At 41.5% G+C, this 14609-nt stretch overlaps 1 protein-coding gene across 2 annotated transcripts in view; it reads left to right on the plus strand.

The window, feature by feature from the left end:
* Positions 1-14003, plus strand: part of kiaa1614 (KIAA1614 ortholog) — a 38026-nt gene extending 24023 nt beyond the window's left edge. For both annotated transcript variants that reach the window (XM_066691860.1, XM_066691861.1), the window contains exons 6-10: positions 3008-3164; positions 4146-4368; positions 4637-4761; positions 8543-8715; positions 10736-14003. In XM_066691860.1, the coding sequence (XP_066547957.1) occupies positions 3008-3164; positions 4146-4368; positions 4637-4761; positions 8543-8715; positions 10736-10929 (872 nt within the window). In that variant the 3' untranslated portion in view covers positions 10930-14003. The remainder of the gene's footprint in view (positions 1-3007; positions 3165-4145; positions 4369-4636; positions 4762-8542; positions 8716-10735) is intronic.
* The last annotated feature ends 606 nt before the right edge of the window (positions 14004-14609 follow it).

The raw sequence follows: 14609 nt of genomic DNA on the forward strand, positions 1-14609 counted from the left end.
GAGACGTACGGTTTAGAAATGCAGTTCAACTCCTCAGCTGGGAAGGAAGGAATAGAAAGAAGTTGTACCTCTAATACAGATGTTATAGAAATTATTTACACCCTTTATCTGAAGTCTCTTATGGCTGAATCAGTATTCAACAAACTGACAAGATTAATCAGTATGAATTAACAAACAATTCGAATTAAACCTAGTGAATCACTGAATGACCTTGGCTGAAATGAAGAGGGTGAGCCATTTTGACTACTACTGTACTAAATAATTCAACATGGCAGCACAGCCCTAATATCATTTTCCAATGAGGTAACCAGTCTTCTATGGTAGACACATTTTCCATCCATCAGTAGCAGAATGTTATAGTCACATATTTCAGTTTTAATTTCCATGCCTCATTTCGACTCACCTGCTGCTGATGACTGGATGTGTTGTAGGCCCTCTGGAGGGGAACTAGGCAGTGATGAAGAACTGTGTGAGAGTGTGGCCGCTGCATCCACAAAAACACAATGCAACTACCAAAGACACCTGATAACACAGGCCCACTTTGCATGCAATTCTCAGTTGCCTCAAACAAGGGCGCAGCGGGGGGGGGGGGGCGTGCATCGTGAGACCGAGGGGTGGGGGTTCCCATTTGGGGGCCCCCCCTCAGCTCGGGGCCCCAGGCAATTGCCTACAATGCCTACCCCCTTGCGACGCCCCTGGTCAACAGCAGAATGTAATGATTGATAGATACAACCTTTTCTTTGTTGTTCAGATTATTTATTTCCATCCCTTTTTTTGTGAACAAGAGAACTTACATGGAATCAAAGGTCACCTCTGTCTCTGTAATACAAGCCAAACCAGTGTGCCTGTAGCCAGTGTCTTCACCCATGCCTGAGGATATCGTCTGAGTCATTGAATTGCTTTCAGTCCAGTTGAATCATGTCAGTACATAGAAACAACTGAGATGTGTTCTAACACGCTTAGCCCACAAGTATGGTAGGTTAAAACAATAATTTTAGTTTAGTTTTTGTGCCTGCAAAATAGTACTACTCTAGATTATTTTATATTTTTACACTGTAGGGCCTTGGCCCACCTAGTATGGACTGGGAGCATGCTTCATTTATAATCCCATTCCCAAGTGTAGCTAATCTTGTTCTCTGAATTAGTCTTCAAGAATTATTATGATTATTATAATTAACCTATTGATTATTTATTCAAAGCCCAGCAAAATTCTTTCCTATACACTATCCAGATCTAAGCTAGAATCAATGTTCGAACACAAAGTGAAGGCACAGTAAATTAATGCATTGCAGTGACTGAAAGGAAAAGGTTGCCGCTAATGAAAATAAATCATGTTTTTAAAGCATTTCTGAAGAGAGCAAATCGGATCATAACCAACACAAAGCAGGTATTCCAAAAATGTTATTACTCTTGGTTTGTGTTTTTACAGACGTTCTGCCAGTTTTGGTCCCCACTTTTGTTTTCTGTTAAAGCAGCCCAATGGGACTGGATGTGCTCTGTTTTGTCCCTGACTACTCATTTTCTACACATCCCAGAGTGACATCCCAGACACAGAGATCACAAAAATCATCCAGTGCTGGCCCACAGTGGTTTTAGATACTATGTTAACTGGGGCAGTATTTTTTACTGCCTCCCATCCCTCTCAATACAGCGGGGTCCTTATTAATAAGTGTCTTGAACTGTGCTCATCTTGTAAGCTGACAAAACAAAGAGAAGATAATATTCTCAGAGGAGAGGAAGGCTGGTGACAGTCAAAGCTGTCCTTCATCAGGGGCTTTTTGACACCTCTGCCAATGCAACAGGGAAATCAGAGCTTCAGTAAACAACTCATTAGAATCTCTGCATATTAATCTAAGTTGGGGAGATTTAATTGCCAATCGTGAACTAATCAGGACGTGCTTCACTCCCCCCTCCCCCTACTGTGCAACATGTTAGCTTCTGTCACCCCTGTGCCCACACTTATTAGTCATAACTGAGCTCCAGGCACGGGTATAAGCTAGACAAGATAGAGTTGATTTTAAACTTTTCAACTCCCCCCCTCTGCTATCCCTTGAGTGCTTTCACACATGTGCTAACTCATATTTCCACTCTTAATTTTTAACCCCCCTCCCCTCCAAAAAATAATGTAAGCAGGAGATGTTTTCTAATTTGCTTGGAAACCACTGGCACATGTTAATCGGTGGCTTTTCTGGAAAGATAATTTTTTAACCAAATTGTAGAAACTCCATTTTGGTTGGACTGTGTGTTACTCTTAGCCTTCAAGATGTTTTTCAGATTTCTCTCTAGTTTCTGTACACTGTCCAAGAAAGTATCAAGACTAGATAATAATGTTTATTTTTGTATTTTAAGTCTCTTGTGGTGTGTCATTCCCCCACATTTTGTTTTATTTTGCTATTGATGTGAAAATCTTTTTTTTTAAGAAATTAGTAACCTTTGCACACTAGTTCTTCTTAAAGTCCATTTCTTGATTGCAGGGTTTCACGATTCCTTAAGTCTCGAGGATTATGGTCATCAGCCTTGCAGCTTAAGAGAAACTTTCTAATGTCCTTTTCTAATAACTAGCATCAGCTACTGCTTTTCTTTTAAATCCACATGTTTATTGAGATTTTGAAAGTCACTAAGTAGTAACATATTTTTTAAGTTCATTTTTTGTTCTTTCTAGCCTCCTGCCACACCGTGACACAAATGCATCTGCAAGCCAAGTTTAGAACAGAAAATGCGAGCAACCCATAGCAGCTAACACTTTTGTTCTGGCAACGATATGTGAGGTTGCATTTTGGTTTTTCCAACATATCCTGGCGGCTACAAATGTGGGTTTCCACAAAGTTATATTCACTTTTCACTTTATTTGAAGGTTGCCACAATGTTATTTGATTAGCTGGGAAGCCAAGGCCCTTGACAAATTAGGATTTAAAGACGATTCACCCAACCAATTCACCATGCACTTTCCATTGCTAGAATCCCCTGCATGGAAGTGGGACTGAGCCCGTCGTTTGTTTTCCTCCAGGTCACCAGCTGAATGGGAGTTTCTACCACCTGGCAGCCAACACTGTGCAGCTCCCAGAATTCCACAACACACGTTCTGAGCCGCTGTCTAATGGGGACTCGAGACACAGAGGACCTCTGAAAGCAGAACATACAAGAGAAAGCACCGCTGCTACTGAGTAAGTGTGAGCCTGTTTTAATCCTAAATATGAGATGTTTAATATCAGACAGAAGTCATACAATGTCTGATAAAATCCCTGCTCTGAGACACACGTCTGCCATTCCGAATTCACAGTTACAGTCATCATACATGAGGAAAGATTGTGCCTGGAAACATGTTTTGTAGTGCATACTGGCCTTATTTCAAGCAGCGGGCTACAACTCCTGCTTGCTACACTGCCGGTATTGTCTCAGACTGCTAGTGTACTCGGTGGTGCAATGCTGCCCTCTCTTGGGAACAAACAGTAAATGACTGATAAAGGAGTTTCATTATTATGTATCTGCTTTAGTTCAGTGTTATCTCTACAGATGTGTGCAAGAGTACAGCTTGAGATTTCAAAACTGCTTATAGGTAGGTGATTATAAGAACAAGAGTCACAGTAGTTATAATAAAGGGAACTGCTCAAGGGACAGCAATTTAGATAATAAGTGGCTTTAGTTGAGACTTCAGGAAGGATAATAAATGAATAACTTTAAATTCACTAGGCATTGTTGGATTGCCATTTTTTAATGTGTTTTTTTGGTCACACTTTTCAATAATAGGCAATAATAATACAGTGAAGTCCAAGATAAGAGCTATGAGCTAAAGGTAGGGGGCATGGGAGAAATCACAGTGAACAATAGGAGATCTAATAATGTAAGCAGAAGTATAAAGAAGCATAGTTTCTTCTGTGTATGTACTGTGTATGAACTGCAGTGGTCTAATAACACTGCTCCAACATTGCCAGTAAACCACCCATCCCATGGTGTTTCCACAAGAGTAATGAGAGAGCCAGCAGCCCCCAATTCTTACAAGACTACAGATAATATTACACCAACGTTGCTAAATTCCACAAAAACAGGAGATGGGGGAGGGCCATTGGTTTGTCCCAGTGTTGGACCCAATACCTGTGTGCTTGGGCACTGGAAATGACCCTGCTCTTGTTCCTGTGTGTCCAAAGCTCAGCGAAGAACTTGGAGATGCGGGAGGGTCGGCCCAGGTTGTCCCTCAGGAGGTTCCTCTCGGCCATCAGCCAAGGCACCGTGGGCAAGCTGGGCAAAGGCCGCTCCAGCAGCATGGAGCACTTGAGCGGCACTCCGATAGGCAGTGGCAGCCCACCCTGTGCCCCACACAAGCACAGCGGCCAGCTGAAGAAAACGCCTTCCCTGCAGTCACTGCGCCTGGTGAGTAGTCCTGGCACAAGTTATGCTTGTAGTATCCGATTTTCTAAAGTCGGTATGTGATATATTCATGAGTGAGGGCAGAGGAAATTAGTCTATAAGAATACAACACTATACTTTCAACAGATTTCAACAGTGTGACTTTAAATGATCTGTGTGGTTTATAATAGCGAACGTACTGGTAGGTGTCTGAGCTTTGTCACTGTCCTGGGACTAAATCTGTCTGCTTTTGCATCACCTGACAACTGTCACTTCACCTGTTTCCCACCAGGGGTCTCCTTTCTCCCAGCTCCGCAAAGCCTCTTCGGTCCAGAGCCTCCAGTCACCGAAGAGAAAGGGCGATCGCTCCAGTGCCTACCTGGTGGGGGAGCCATCCTCCTTCAGCCCAACACACAGGTATGCACTCTGACTGATGGCGCTTGCATCACATGCACAAGGATAAAGATCGAGTCTGAGTAACGCACAGCAAGAGTGCTGGCAAGAAGGGTCAAATGCCCTTTCGCTAAAAAACGTAATAAGGGTAGCTGTCTTTTTACCACGCACCATCTACTCCAGATTTTCAATAAAAGAAGAAGTAGATGTTGATTTAAGACATTGGAATGAGGAAGTTTTCCTTAGTTACAAGTTGTTGAGTGTGCTTGTTGCTATGCATGTTGTCTGGCTTTTTGGTCATGTTACAAAATAAACATACAGAGTGACTTTAAATGATGACATGAATATTTGACATGCATATTTGACATGATATTTGACATGAATATCAACTCCATTTGTTACTGTACACACCAGCTCTGTTAACTGTCACTTTTCAGCTTCACGTCATCCTGTGAATCTTTCTGTCCCGTTCTGATGCAAAGGAAACCACAGCATTGAATTAACCCTTCCTGCCTGCTTGTCACCTCCTTTTGACCCTCCCCCGCTAGCCCCTGTCTTCTGTGTGGTGTGTGTGTTTTTCTGTCAGCCCCTGGGTATTTAGAGGATGTTGTGGAGGCCAGCACATTTAATTTTCACAGCCCTCTCACACCTCAGTAGTTTCCTCCTTCTGGAGACAGTGCGGCTGCGCGTCTCCAGCGTAGACCCTCTCTTGCGTGACCCGAATGAACCCTTCCTCTCAGGGAGCAGGCTTTTAAAGTGCAGTGAGAGTGCGCTTGGCTATGAATGGCATGTGGAAAAAGCCGGGTTGTGCAACTCCCAGAATATTTTCGATTTGCCTTGGTCGCAGGCTGTGACTGCCTGCCTGCAATAAAAATAGCTCTGCCTTGCCAAAAGGTATAGCATGTGCAAGGCTTTCGTCTGTCACAACAACATAGGGGGTAGGACCTCTTCCATTGCACACTGCGGATATAGATGAAAATCCCACCTGTGCAGACAATCGCTTTGTTGACACACACTCACAAACACATGCATGCACGTGATAAAAGCCTGAGAGAGAACGAGAGGTTTCCGGAGCTCACTGTGATTTAACAGCTGATAAGTCAGTAACCATTAAAGGCAGCATGAAGAAATGCAAGTCCCCCAGAGGACAGATTCAGTCAGGTGCTCCGGGCCTGCATTGAATAAATTCATGATTTGGCAAAAGGATAAACATGGCTACTTCTATGAATGAGTAGCAGTACAAACATTTTTTTTTCAAGTCATCCTTTTAATCTACTAAGCTTGGTCCTAGTGCTATCTAAACAAAACATGTTCCCCTTATGCCAATATTACTAAACACGATATTTGATATATATATATATATATATATATATATATATATATATATATATATATTAATATACAGTACTGCAGATAGAAGCACAAAGAAACGGGCAACGTTGAGGACCGTAGACGCAGCAGATGAAAGACACACCATGCTTACTTCCCTCACAATCGGAAGATGTCCAGCAGTGCCATCAGCTCAGAATTGGCAGAAAACAGTGGGACCCTGCTCCATGCTGTTTTGAAGGCAAAGGGTGGTCACACCAAATATGGATTTGATTTAGATTTGCTTTTAGAAATGCTTTGCATTTAGTTAATTGATAAATATAATCTATTAATATGTCTATTTTTGAAAGCATTCTTACTTTACAGCATTTTTTCACACCTGCCTAAAACTTTTGCACAGAACTGTATGTATACGAAATTGATCATAACAGACAGCATTGCTTTAAGAGAAGGTATGGGGTTGCTCTACAGTTTTCAGCAGGCGCAATGGCCCCTTTAAAGGCCCCCCCAACCCCTGCCCCAGCCTTTTATCAGGATATCAAAACACAGACGACAGCTTCCCCCAGCAGCAGCAGCGTGTCACTGTGGTGACAGTCAATTACTCCTCCAGCTTCACTGAAAAACCTCAACACACCAGCGGCTGAGGGGGGAAATTCCTAGCCTTCTGATTGGACCTGGGCTTACATCACCACACACAAGAGCCAATGAGCGTGCCCGGTAGTCATGGGATGTGGCGGCTATAAATGGCTAACAATAAACAAGGCAAGCAGTGCAGAGAGGCAGTTCGGTCTCTCAGCCTGGAGGGAAAGAGGGCCAGCTCCTGTGTAACTGCCCTCGTCACACGCTTCCAAATCACCCCTTCACTGCGGCATGTTTGCATTTTTAACCCAGTGGCTTCCAAACTATACACTTTAGGGATTCAATTCCCTGATGTTATTTTGTCGGACTTCATCTGCTTATTTTATTTTATTTACCTGAAACCTCAATGATTTATTAAACAAGTGTTCCATATTCAATTAGACATAATTTCAGACCTGAGCACAATAAGATAAATCATTGTGAGTTGTCAAGTGCTACAGATGCGTTCCATTTTTATTTATTTTTCTCCTGGGTTGATTTGATGGCAGTAGAAGACTATAAAAATAGGACAATGCCTCCAAGCCCCCCTCTCATCCTTACACCATCTCTTTCACATACACACCCACACAGGCAGGCAAGGCATACACACACACACACACACACACACACACACAGCTGTGACTCCTTCTGTGACATCACTGGCTTCCACCCCCATTCACATCAGAAAAACAACCAATAGCCAGCTGCCTGTTCTTAACCCTTTCATGTAAAACTTGCGTGGGGCCTTGGCTTACATTTAGATTAGGAACATGCATTACGTTCAGCTGTATTGATTCATAATTGTATATATTTATTTTTTGATCTCCTGGGCTTTCTGCTTTATTATCATCACCACTTTCAGTCTCTATGGGTCAGAGTGGGGGCGGAAAATCACCTATTAGGAGGTGATAGCCACCAGCCAGTCTGAAAAAGCCCCTCAGTGAAGGAAATGACAGCATGGCTTTCAGTGGCTTTTTAGTTTTTTTCAGTTTTTGTGCTCTAGTGCAAATGTTCTCAGCATAACAACATAGCAAATCAGCAGACCAGTACACTGCTAGCCTGACGGCCTAACCGAACTCTCAAGACACATGTATGTTAGTGTAGGGAACAGAGCTCGAATATAACACACATGCATACATTTTTCAGTACTGAGCTAATGTGTTTACGAAACCTGGTTTGTACTGTGTTCCCCTAACACCTCCTCCTTGACTGCTCTTCCTTGTGCTATATCCTTTTCCTTCCCAGCCACTGAAAAATTACACAGCATGGAATGAAAAGTTAACATCCACTTGATGGCTGATCTAGGTGGAAGAGATCCCACCTTCAGAAGAATCAAATTAGCAATGGAGGGATATTAATGAACCAAAGATTGTAGAGACATTTAATTCCAATATTGGTGTATGTGCATTTTAAAACATTTTAGGGTAAGAACAGGTATAATCAATAATAATACATTTTAATTTCTATAATAATTTCTATAATCCTCAATGTAAGGATTTATAGATTAGCAGTAAGATCTTAAAATCTATTCAGTATTTCCCTGACAGCCAGTGAAGAGAGGCAAGGAAAAATATAGGCAGCATTGTTGTGAACATAGTGAAACCCGGGGGGAGGGAACTTACAGAGCAATTACAAAACATCTGGAACAAATGGTAATTATGTCCAATTAAGCTAATCATTGAATTCATTAATGGACTTAAGGGTTTTTACACCACTCCTGGACCAGGGTAGCCTACCACTGTTATAATCTATAAACGCCCTTGGGAGAGAGCCCAGCATGCAAGAAGCCCATCCAAGGTCCGTTCTGGTCATCACATCTCTCTCTAGCTCTGACTGTGTCTGCATGTGTTTCCTGCAGGGGCCTTCAGCGGGCTCTCAGCGTGGAGGACGTAGGCTGTCCCAGTGGCGTGCGGGCAGTGGGGCGAGTGGCACAGGCTTTTGCCGATGGGACTCTCCTCTTAGAACTCAGCCACCCCGCCAACGGACCTTTCGGGTTCGTCATCTCGCGGGGGAAAGGAAGGCCTGACTCAGGTAACAATTTGATAGTTGACCTTTTTAAATATATTTTTTTCCCTCCAACCCTCACCCACCCCCCTGCACTGAATAACTCTTTCTACCTTACAAAAAGAGACATTTTTATTGATACCAAACACTTGGCAAACAACACAAAAGTGAAGAGTACACATGGAATTAAAGAGAAGCTTTAATTTAATTTAAAAGGAATTTGGTGCCCTTTTAAGAGTATAAAAGGGAATTGTCAGCTTAAGGGGTTAAATTTTGTTTAACAAAATGATTCCTTGATTTATTTTTTATCTCCAATTGTTTATTTGTTCTATGTTTTAATTCCAGAGTACATTGAGACATTAAACTGTGTATATTTCAATAAAAACTAGAAAAATGGAGGTGCTCTAAAACTTTTGACCAGTAGTGTATACCCCAGCTTCTCATGATTATGATATGATCTGATTTTTCTCATATTTTTGCATCAAGTTCAAAACAATTTTGGCGGTTCTCTTGTATTGCCTCCAGGGATCCCTACTGATTTAATAACTTTGGGACCCACAGATATCGAAGTGTGTTTCCTACAGATTGACAGCTAGCCACAGACCAGGGAGATCAGAACATGTTTGCTAGTCTATAGGAGCTAATTCTCTCAGGAGCATTATAGTCTGTGACCTGTGAGGCAAAGGTTGTTTTGTCTTGACCCATTCAAACAGCACCTGCTACTAACACTGTGTGTGCTGTGATCAAGACTCATTTCTGTGTCAAAGCTGAGTAAACTGTTTATATTTCCTCCTCCCTAATTTTTTTTTTTTAATCAAAGGCAAAGGCTGTCTATTTATTTTGATATATTTCAACTCAATTACATAGCTACCAAACTGAACAGTCCCATTACTTCTGTGCCCTATTCCATGTTCACAGCTGCATTGGAGAGCACCAGAGCAGAGTGTATGGGATGACTCTCACTCAGACAATGCCAGTGCAAAGCATCTTATTGAAGCCATCACTAGTCATGTCATGTAGTTTCCAAGACAGATGCATTTATCGCACAATGTATTTAAATATGTATTGCTGGCTGTACAACGCTTCCCACAACTGAGACCTCAAAGATCTAAGACATCACTCAACCACATGTGTCCACTTTGCTTTGGATCAATTTTTTAAAACCCATTTAACCATCTGGAAAGTCAAGGGGATTTTCTTTCTAGTCCCCTTACAATATTGAGGGATTTGTACAAGCATTTTTTGCATTACAGATATATACATGAGGGATATAGGTTTTGGATGGCCATAGAACCTGAGCTTATGATAATAAAGCACTGTATCTGAGGCTTACAATGATAAGAGATTCATTTTCTGAACTACAGAGAGATGAACACGAGGATTACAGATTTTGAATTGTTGGGGGAAAAAATATAATATATACTGTATATTATCAGGAAAATAAGTGAATTGACGCAATTTCCCCCAGTCCTGTTGAGCTTTCTGGTTTTCATTCCAACCAAACTCTTAACTGCTCTGACATGCTGAGTCCTGTGGACTGTTTTCTTAATTACCAGTTCTATTTGTTTATTTGCTTAATTAGCTCTCAGCCTTTGGTTTCACAAATACCCTGGTTTACAGAACAGAACAAACGATGGAGTTGCCTGTCCCCAACTGGTGGTCATGAACTCTTTTCATCTTAAACCCGTCTAAAGAAGTCTAACAAATGAACAATACACAGGCACCGGTGCTAATGACATAGTATTACAAATTGCATTGTTAATTCATTACAGGAGCAACTGGTTAAATTCCAGACACCTGGTCAATGAAACATCTCACCTCATGGTAGATATGAAACCCAGCACTTGGTACAGGGTTAAAGCAATTTGTGTAACAACGAATTACTGAAGAGCTGTTAATCCAGTTAAAGATCTGGATAAAATGTAGAGCCTTGGTGGTGTATAAATCAGAAGACACAGCGGGCCCTGAATTCCAGGAATGGGAAAACACCACTTGAAATCATGCACAAAATAATAGATATTCATTGCTGCCTCTTTCCTTTCAACAGGGGTGTACGTGGACGCGATGGGAGACAGCGGCACTCAGAAGCTGTACGCAGGGCTGCTGGGCGTGGGGGACGAGATCCTGGAGGTGAATGGGGAGAAAGTTGCTGGGCTGACTCTGGAGGAAGTGACCTGGCTGATGACCGAGCACAGCACGGCCGCCATCCGCGTCCTGCGCCAGAGGAGGAGCCAGCGGTAGCCGGCGGGTAAAGGAGTGCGAAGGAAGGCCATCGCCTGTTGGGGTGCCTACATCCACATAAGTGTGCAATCTTCTTCTATTGGGAAAAGGGGTCTTTTCCTAGACCTGCAGACCACCATTCTGTGGAGTAGGATAGTGTTCTTCAAATCCAGTCCTCAGGGGCCAAAATCCAGCAGTTCTAATATGACTTTGTAAAATCACCTGCATCAGACCCAGGACAGGAGGAAACATTTGTCCATTTGAGCAGAACATTTCCTTCTTAATTAAGGAGGATGAGGTAAAATGAGAAGGAGAAGCACTCCAGCCCCTGGGGGACGGGTTTTTCAAGAACACTGGCCTTATTTTGGAGTCCAACATGCAGGCCATTCACTGAAGAAATGAACAAGGAAAATGAGCAACCCAAAACCCTACCTTGCCTTGCTTGTTCCTTTCCTGTAGTATTGCTATATGTGACACAGGTATAGTGGAACCTAATAAGGTGTTCCCTCTATTCCAACCCTGACTGCCTGACAATCTCAATCCCATTGTTTTCCCAGGCTCCAGCTGTGATTGGCAGCTGCAGTCGTTCAGGATCTAATTCCTCGCAAAGGTGTAGGCACCCTTTTCAATGAGCAAAGTGGTTAACACCTGAGGAGAACAGGAGATTCCACTTCTTTGCCAAGTTATTTTGAGGTGCAGTTACATCTGGGGAGCCTGCAGGCCCAGGATACTGGAGTTACCCACCCCATGGCTAACACATTTTGCACGCAGCCCCAGTTGACAACTGCCGTGTACTGGTCTGTATAGGAAAATGGTGCAGTTTTTTATCATTTCTGCTTAACTGCACGCAGCCAGATACACAGAAAGCTTGTGTTCACACTTCACAATTCTTTTAACAGGAGCTGTCCAAAGATGGTTTTGCAGAAACAAGGTGGCAAAAAAGAAGAGACGAAAGATTAGCTGTATGTATCTCAGGTCTACCAGCCATTGGAACATTCAGACCCATTATTTACTCCATAACCTTTCATTGTATCTATGTACCTAAGACCCAAGGATTTTGGCCATGTTTCCTTAAGATTAGTATAGTTAATTATCCTTTATATTTCAAAGATATTTAGTATGCATTCAAATTAAAATACAAAAGTATGAGTAGGTATAGATTACCGTGAGATTTTGGAAGGGTCTAATGGTTTTAAAATCACAAAGATACATGACATAATACTGATAATGTGATGTTTAAAATAAAAAAGGTTCGGAGTCTGGGATGTGAAAAAATGAGACTAATCATCCATGTGTAGGAAGAACATACTCATGACGATCGCAAAGAGGGATATTATATTTGTGATTTACTCAAGTGTCCACATTGCCAAAAAAAAGTATTTCACAAAAAGCATCAAATGGTGTTAATAGTTAGAAATGTTTTGAAGTTTTTCTGTGTTACACAATAATTGCAGAATGTGTCAAACTCTACAATGAAGTTTTTGGCTGTTGATGTTTATCATGATATGATTATTTTTGCGTTAATGTGTACAGATAACTAAGATGGCTCCTTTTCAAATGTTTTCTTCTCGAAGGGAAAAATAAGTCATCAAAAGTTTCACTCCGGTCCTTTCTCCAAAAACTGATAAATGATGTTACAATTGGTTTGTAAGGCTTCTGCTATTTTAGCATGCTGAGTTTCACTTTATTCCCTTACAAATAAGACCATGTTAATCCTGTCTGGCTCGCTCTTGGCCTGTAATCAGATGTGACAGACCTGTATAATTTTGTCTACCCACAGGACACCGTTGAGCACAGTGAGAAAACTGTTGCCAACAATTATTTGAATCTATTTCACAGAAAAATGAAATCCCAAACTGTGTAACACATAGATGTGATTTATGTTCTTTTTCCCTCTACAGTCTTCCAGAACTAACGTTTGTGGAAAGAAAAATGTAAAGGTATAATTTACACCAGCTGGATTTTCACATCAGTTCAATTCTTCTTAAATGTGTTGCGTCTAACTATTAATTGTTTCTGTTGAAACGGTTGTGTTTTGGACAAACATAGCTTCTGAGACATGTTTCTCAAAGCTGCTCGGCATGAACTTGCCGCTGGAAGATAATTGGTGTAACACAATGGGATATGTAAAATAGTTGCAAGAGGCAGACATATAGCAAAACAACTCAGTTAAAATAAGAACACAGCCATCAGTGATGTCACACTCAAATATGTCCCCAAGGCCACACCCTATAATAATAATATAATAATAATAATAATAATAATAATAATAATAATAATAATAATAATAATAATAATTGTTCATGTCTACTGCTTTCAAACTTTAGGATAATAATATATGAAACTACAGCTCTACATTGATGTTATCTGTAGCTTTCCTTTGGGGATGTTAACAGCAACCAAAGGCAACACAAATTAAGAAGATGGGACGACAGTTTTCATGTTATCTAACAGCCTGTCTTAGATCTTTAGTCAGATTCACTCTTCGTGTCTCTTGCAAAGCACGGCGAGCTGAGGCTTGTGTAATGCCGATATAGTTCCCTTTGTCATTTCATGGACTTTTAAAATGGGAGGACAACCGCAATCTCAAAGTAGCCAGCAGCCCATGCACATTCCCAGATTTCATTGCTTTGCATCCCTTCTCCGCCCCAAACACAGCCTTTGCAGTGGCTCCTTGCCTCATTCCACACTGTGGTGGTTCTGATGGCCTTGTCCTCATTGTCAGGTCATCGTTCCCACAGTATAAATAAATTGAAAATGAGGCAATGTGTGGATTAAAATTGATCTATTTTTGTGAAGAACCAGTTTCTTCTACTTTTCTCTAACGAGTGCTTTTCTGTGACTGTGTAGACTACTCAGCTCCCTATCGCTCGAACCAAACCCACGGGAACTCTCTGTCTCACGGCTCGTAGTTCTGATAGGTCTGTAATAGCTACAGAACACATCCGTTTGTTTTGCACAAAGCTCTGGTGAAGAACACCTTCTCAAAATCAGTATTATCATAGAAAGAAAACCTTTGTATCTCTCAGTTTCACTGTGTTTTTTTGTTACAATTATTTATATTTACAAATAATAAAAATACGTCTTGTTATGTTTTCGTGCCGCTGGTTGAGTCTTTGACTGTCCAAAAACCTGGCTGGGAAATGTACCATGTTAACATACGTTTACTAACAAAGGGTAAGAACTTTTATCCAACATGCTTGCTTGTCTGCTTGTGAGACTGAATGGTCCAGGCGTTTCTCAAATGAGTCACAAAGGCAAGGAACAGTAAGCTGACTTGACCTGTAATGTCCTGCAGGTAGAATTTTGAAGATACACTGGCCAAGACTACAGAATCTTGCTGTTGAATGTTGAAAACAGTGCTGTAATTCTGTGAGGTCAGGGGTCACAGGTCACACCCTCATTTAGCTCCTGACAGTAGTTTGAAAACCAAACAGAAGAACCAACACCTAACAGGTTTCCATCACATTTATCCTCTTTCCTGGATTTATAGTGTCATGGCAACCCTGCAAACACAAACTGATTAAGTTTTGCTTTTGCATGCGTGTCCTAGAGTGCAAGGCCAGGTATGCTTTCTTTGTGACTCTTGAAACATTTATATTTTATATTTATATTCAGAGACATCTGCTCATGTCCAAATCTGGGCATTTTTACAACCCAAACATGTTGCAAACATCTGCTGTTGTCAACGCTGTGACTGA

This window comes from Amia ocellicauda, chromosome 19 (assembly GCF_036373705.1).
Source record: "Amia ocellicauda isolate fAmiCal2 chromosome 19, fAmiCal2.hap1, whole genome shotgun sequence".
NCBI lineage: Eukaryota > Metazoa > Chordata > Actinopteri > Amiiformes > Amiidae > Amia > Amia ocellicauda.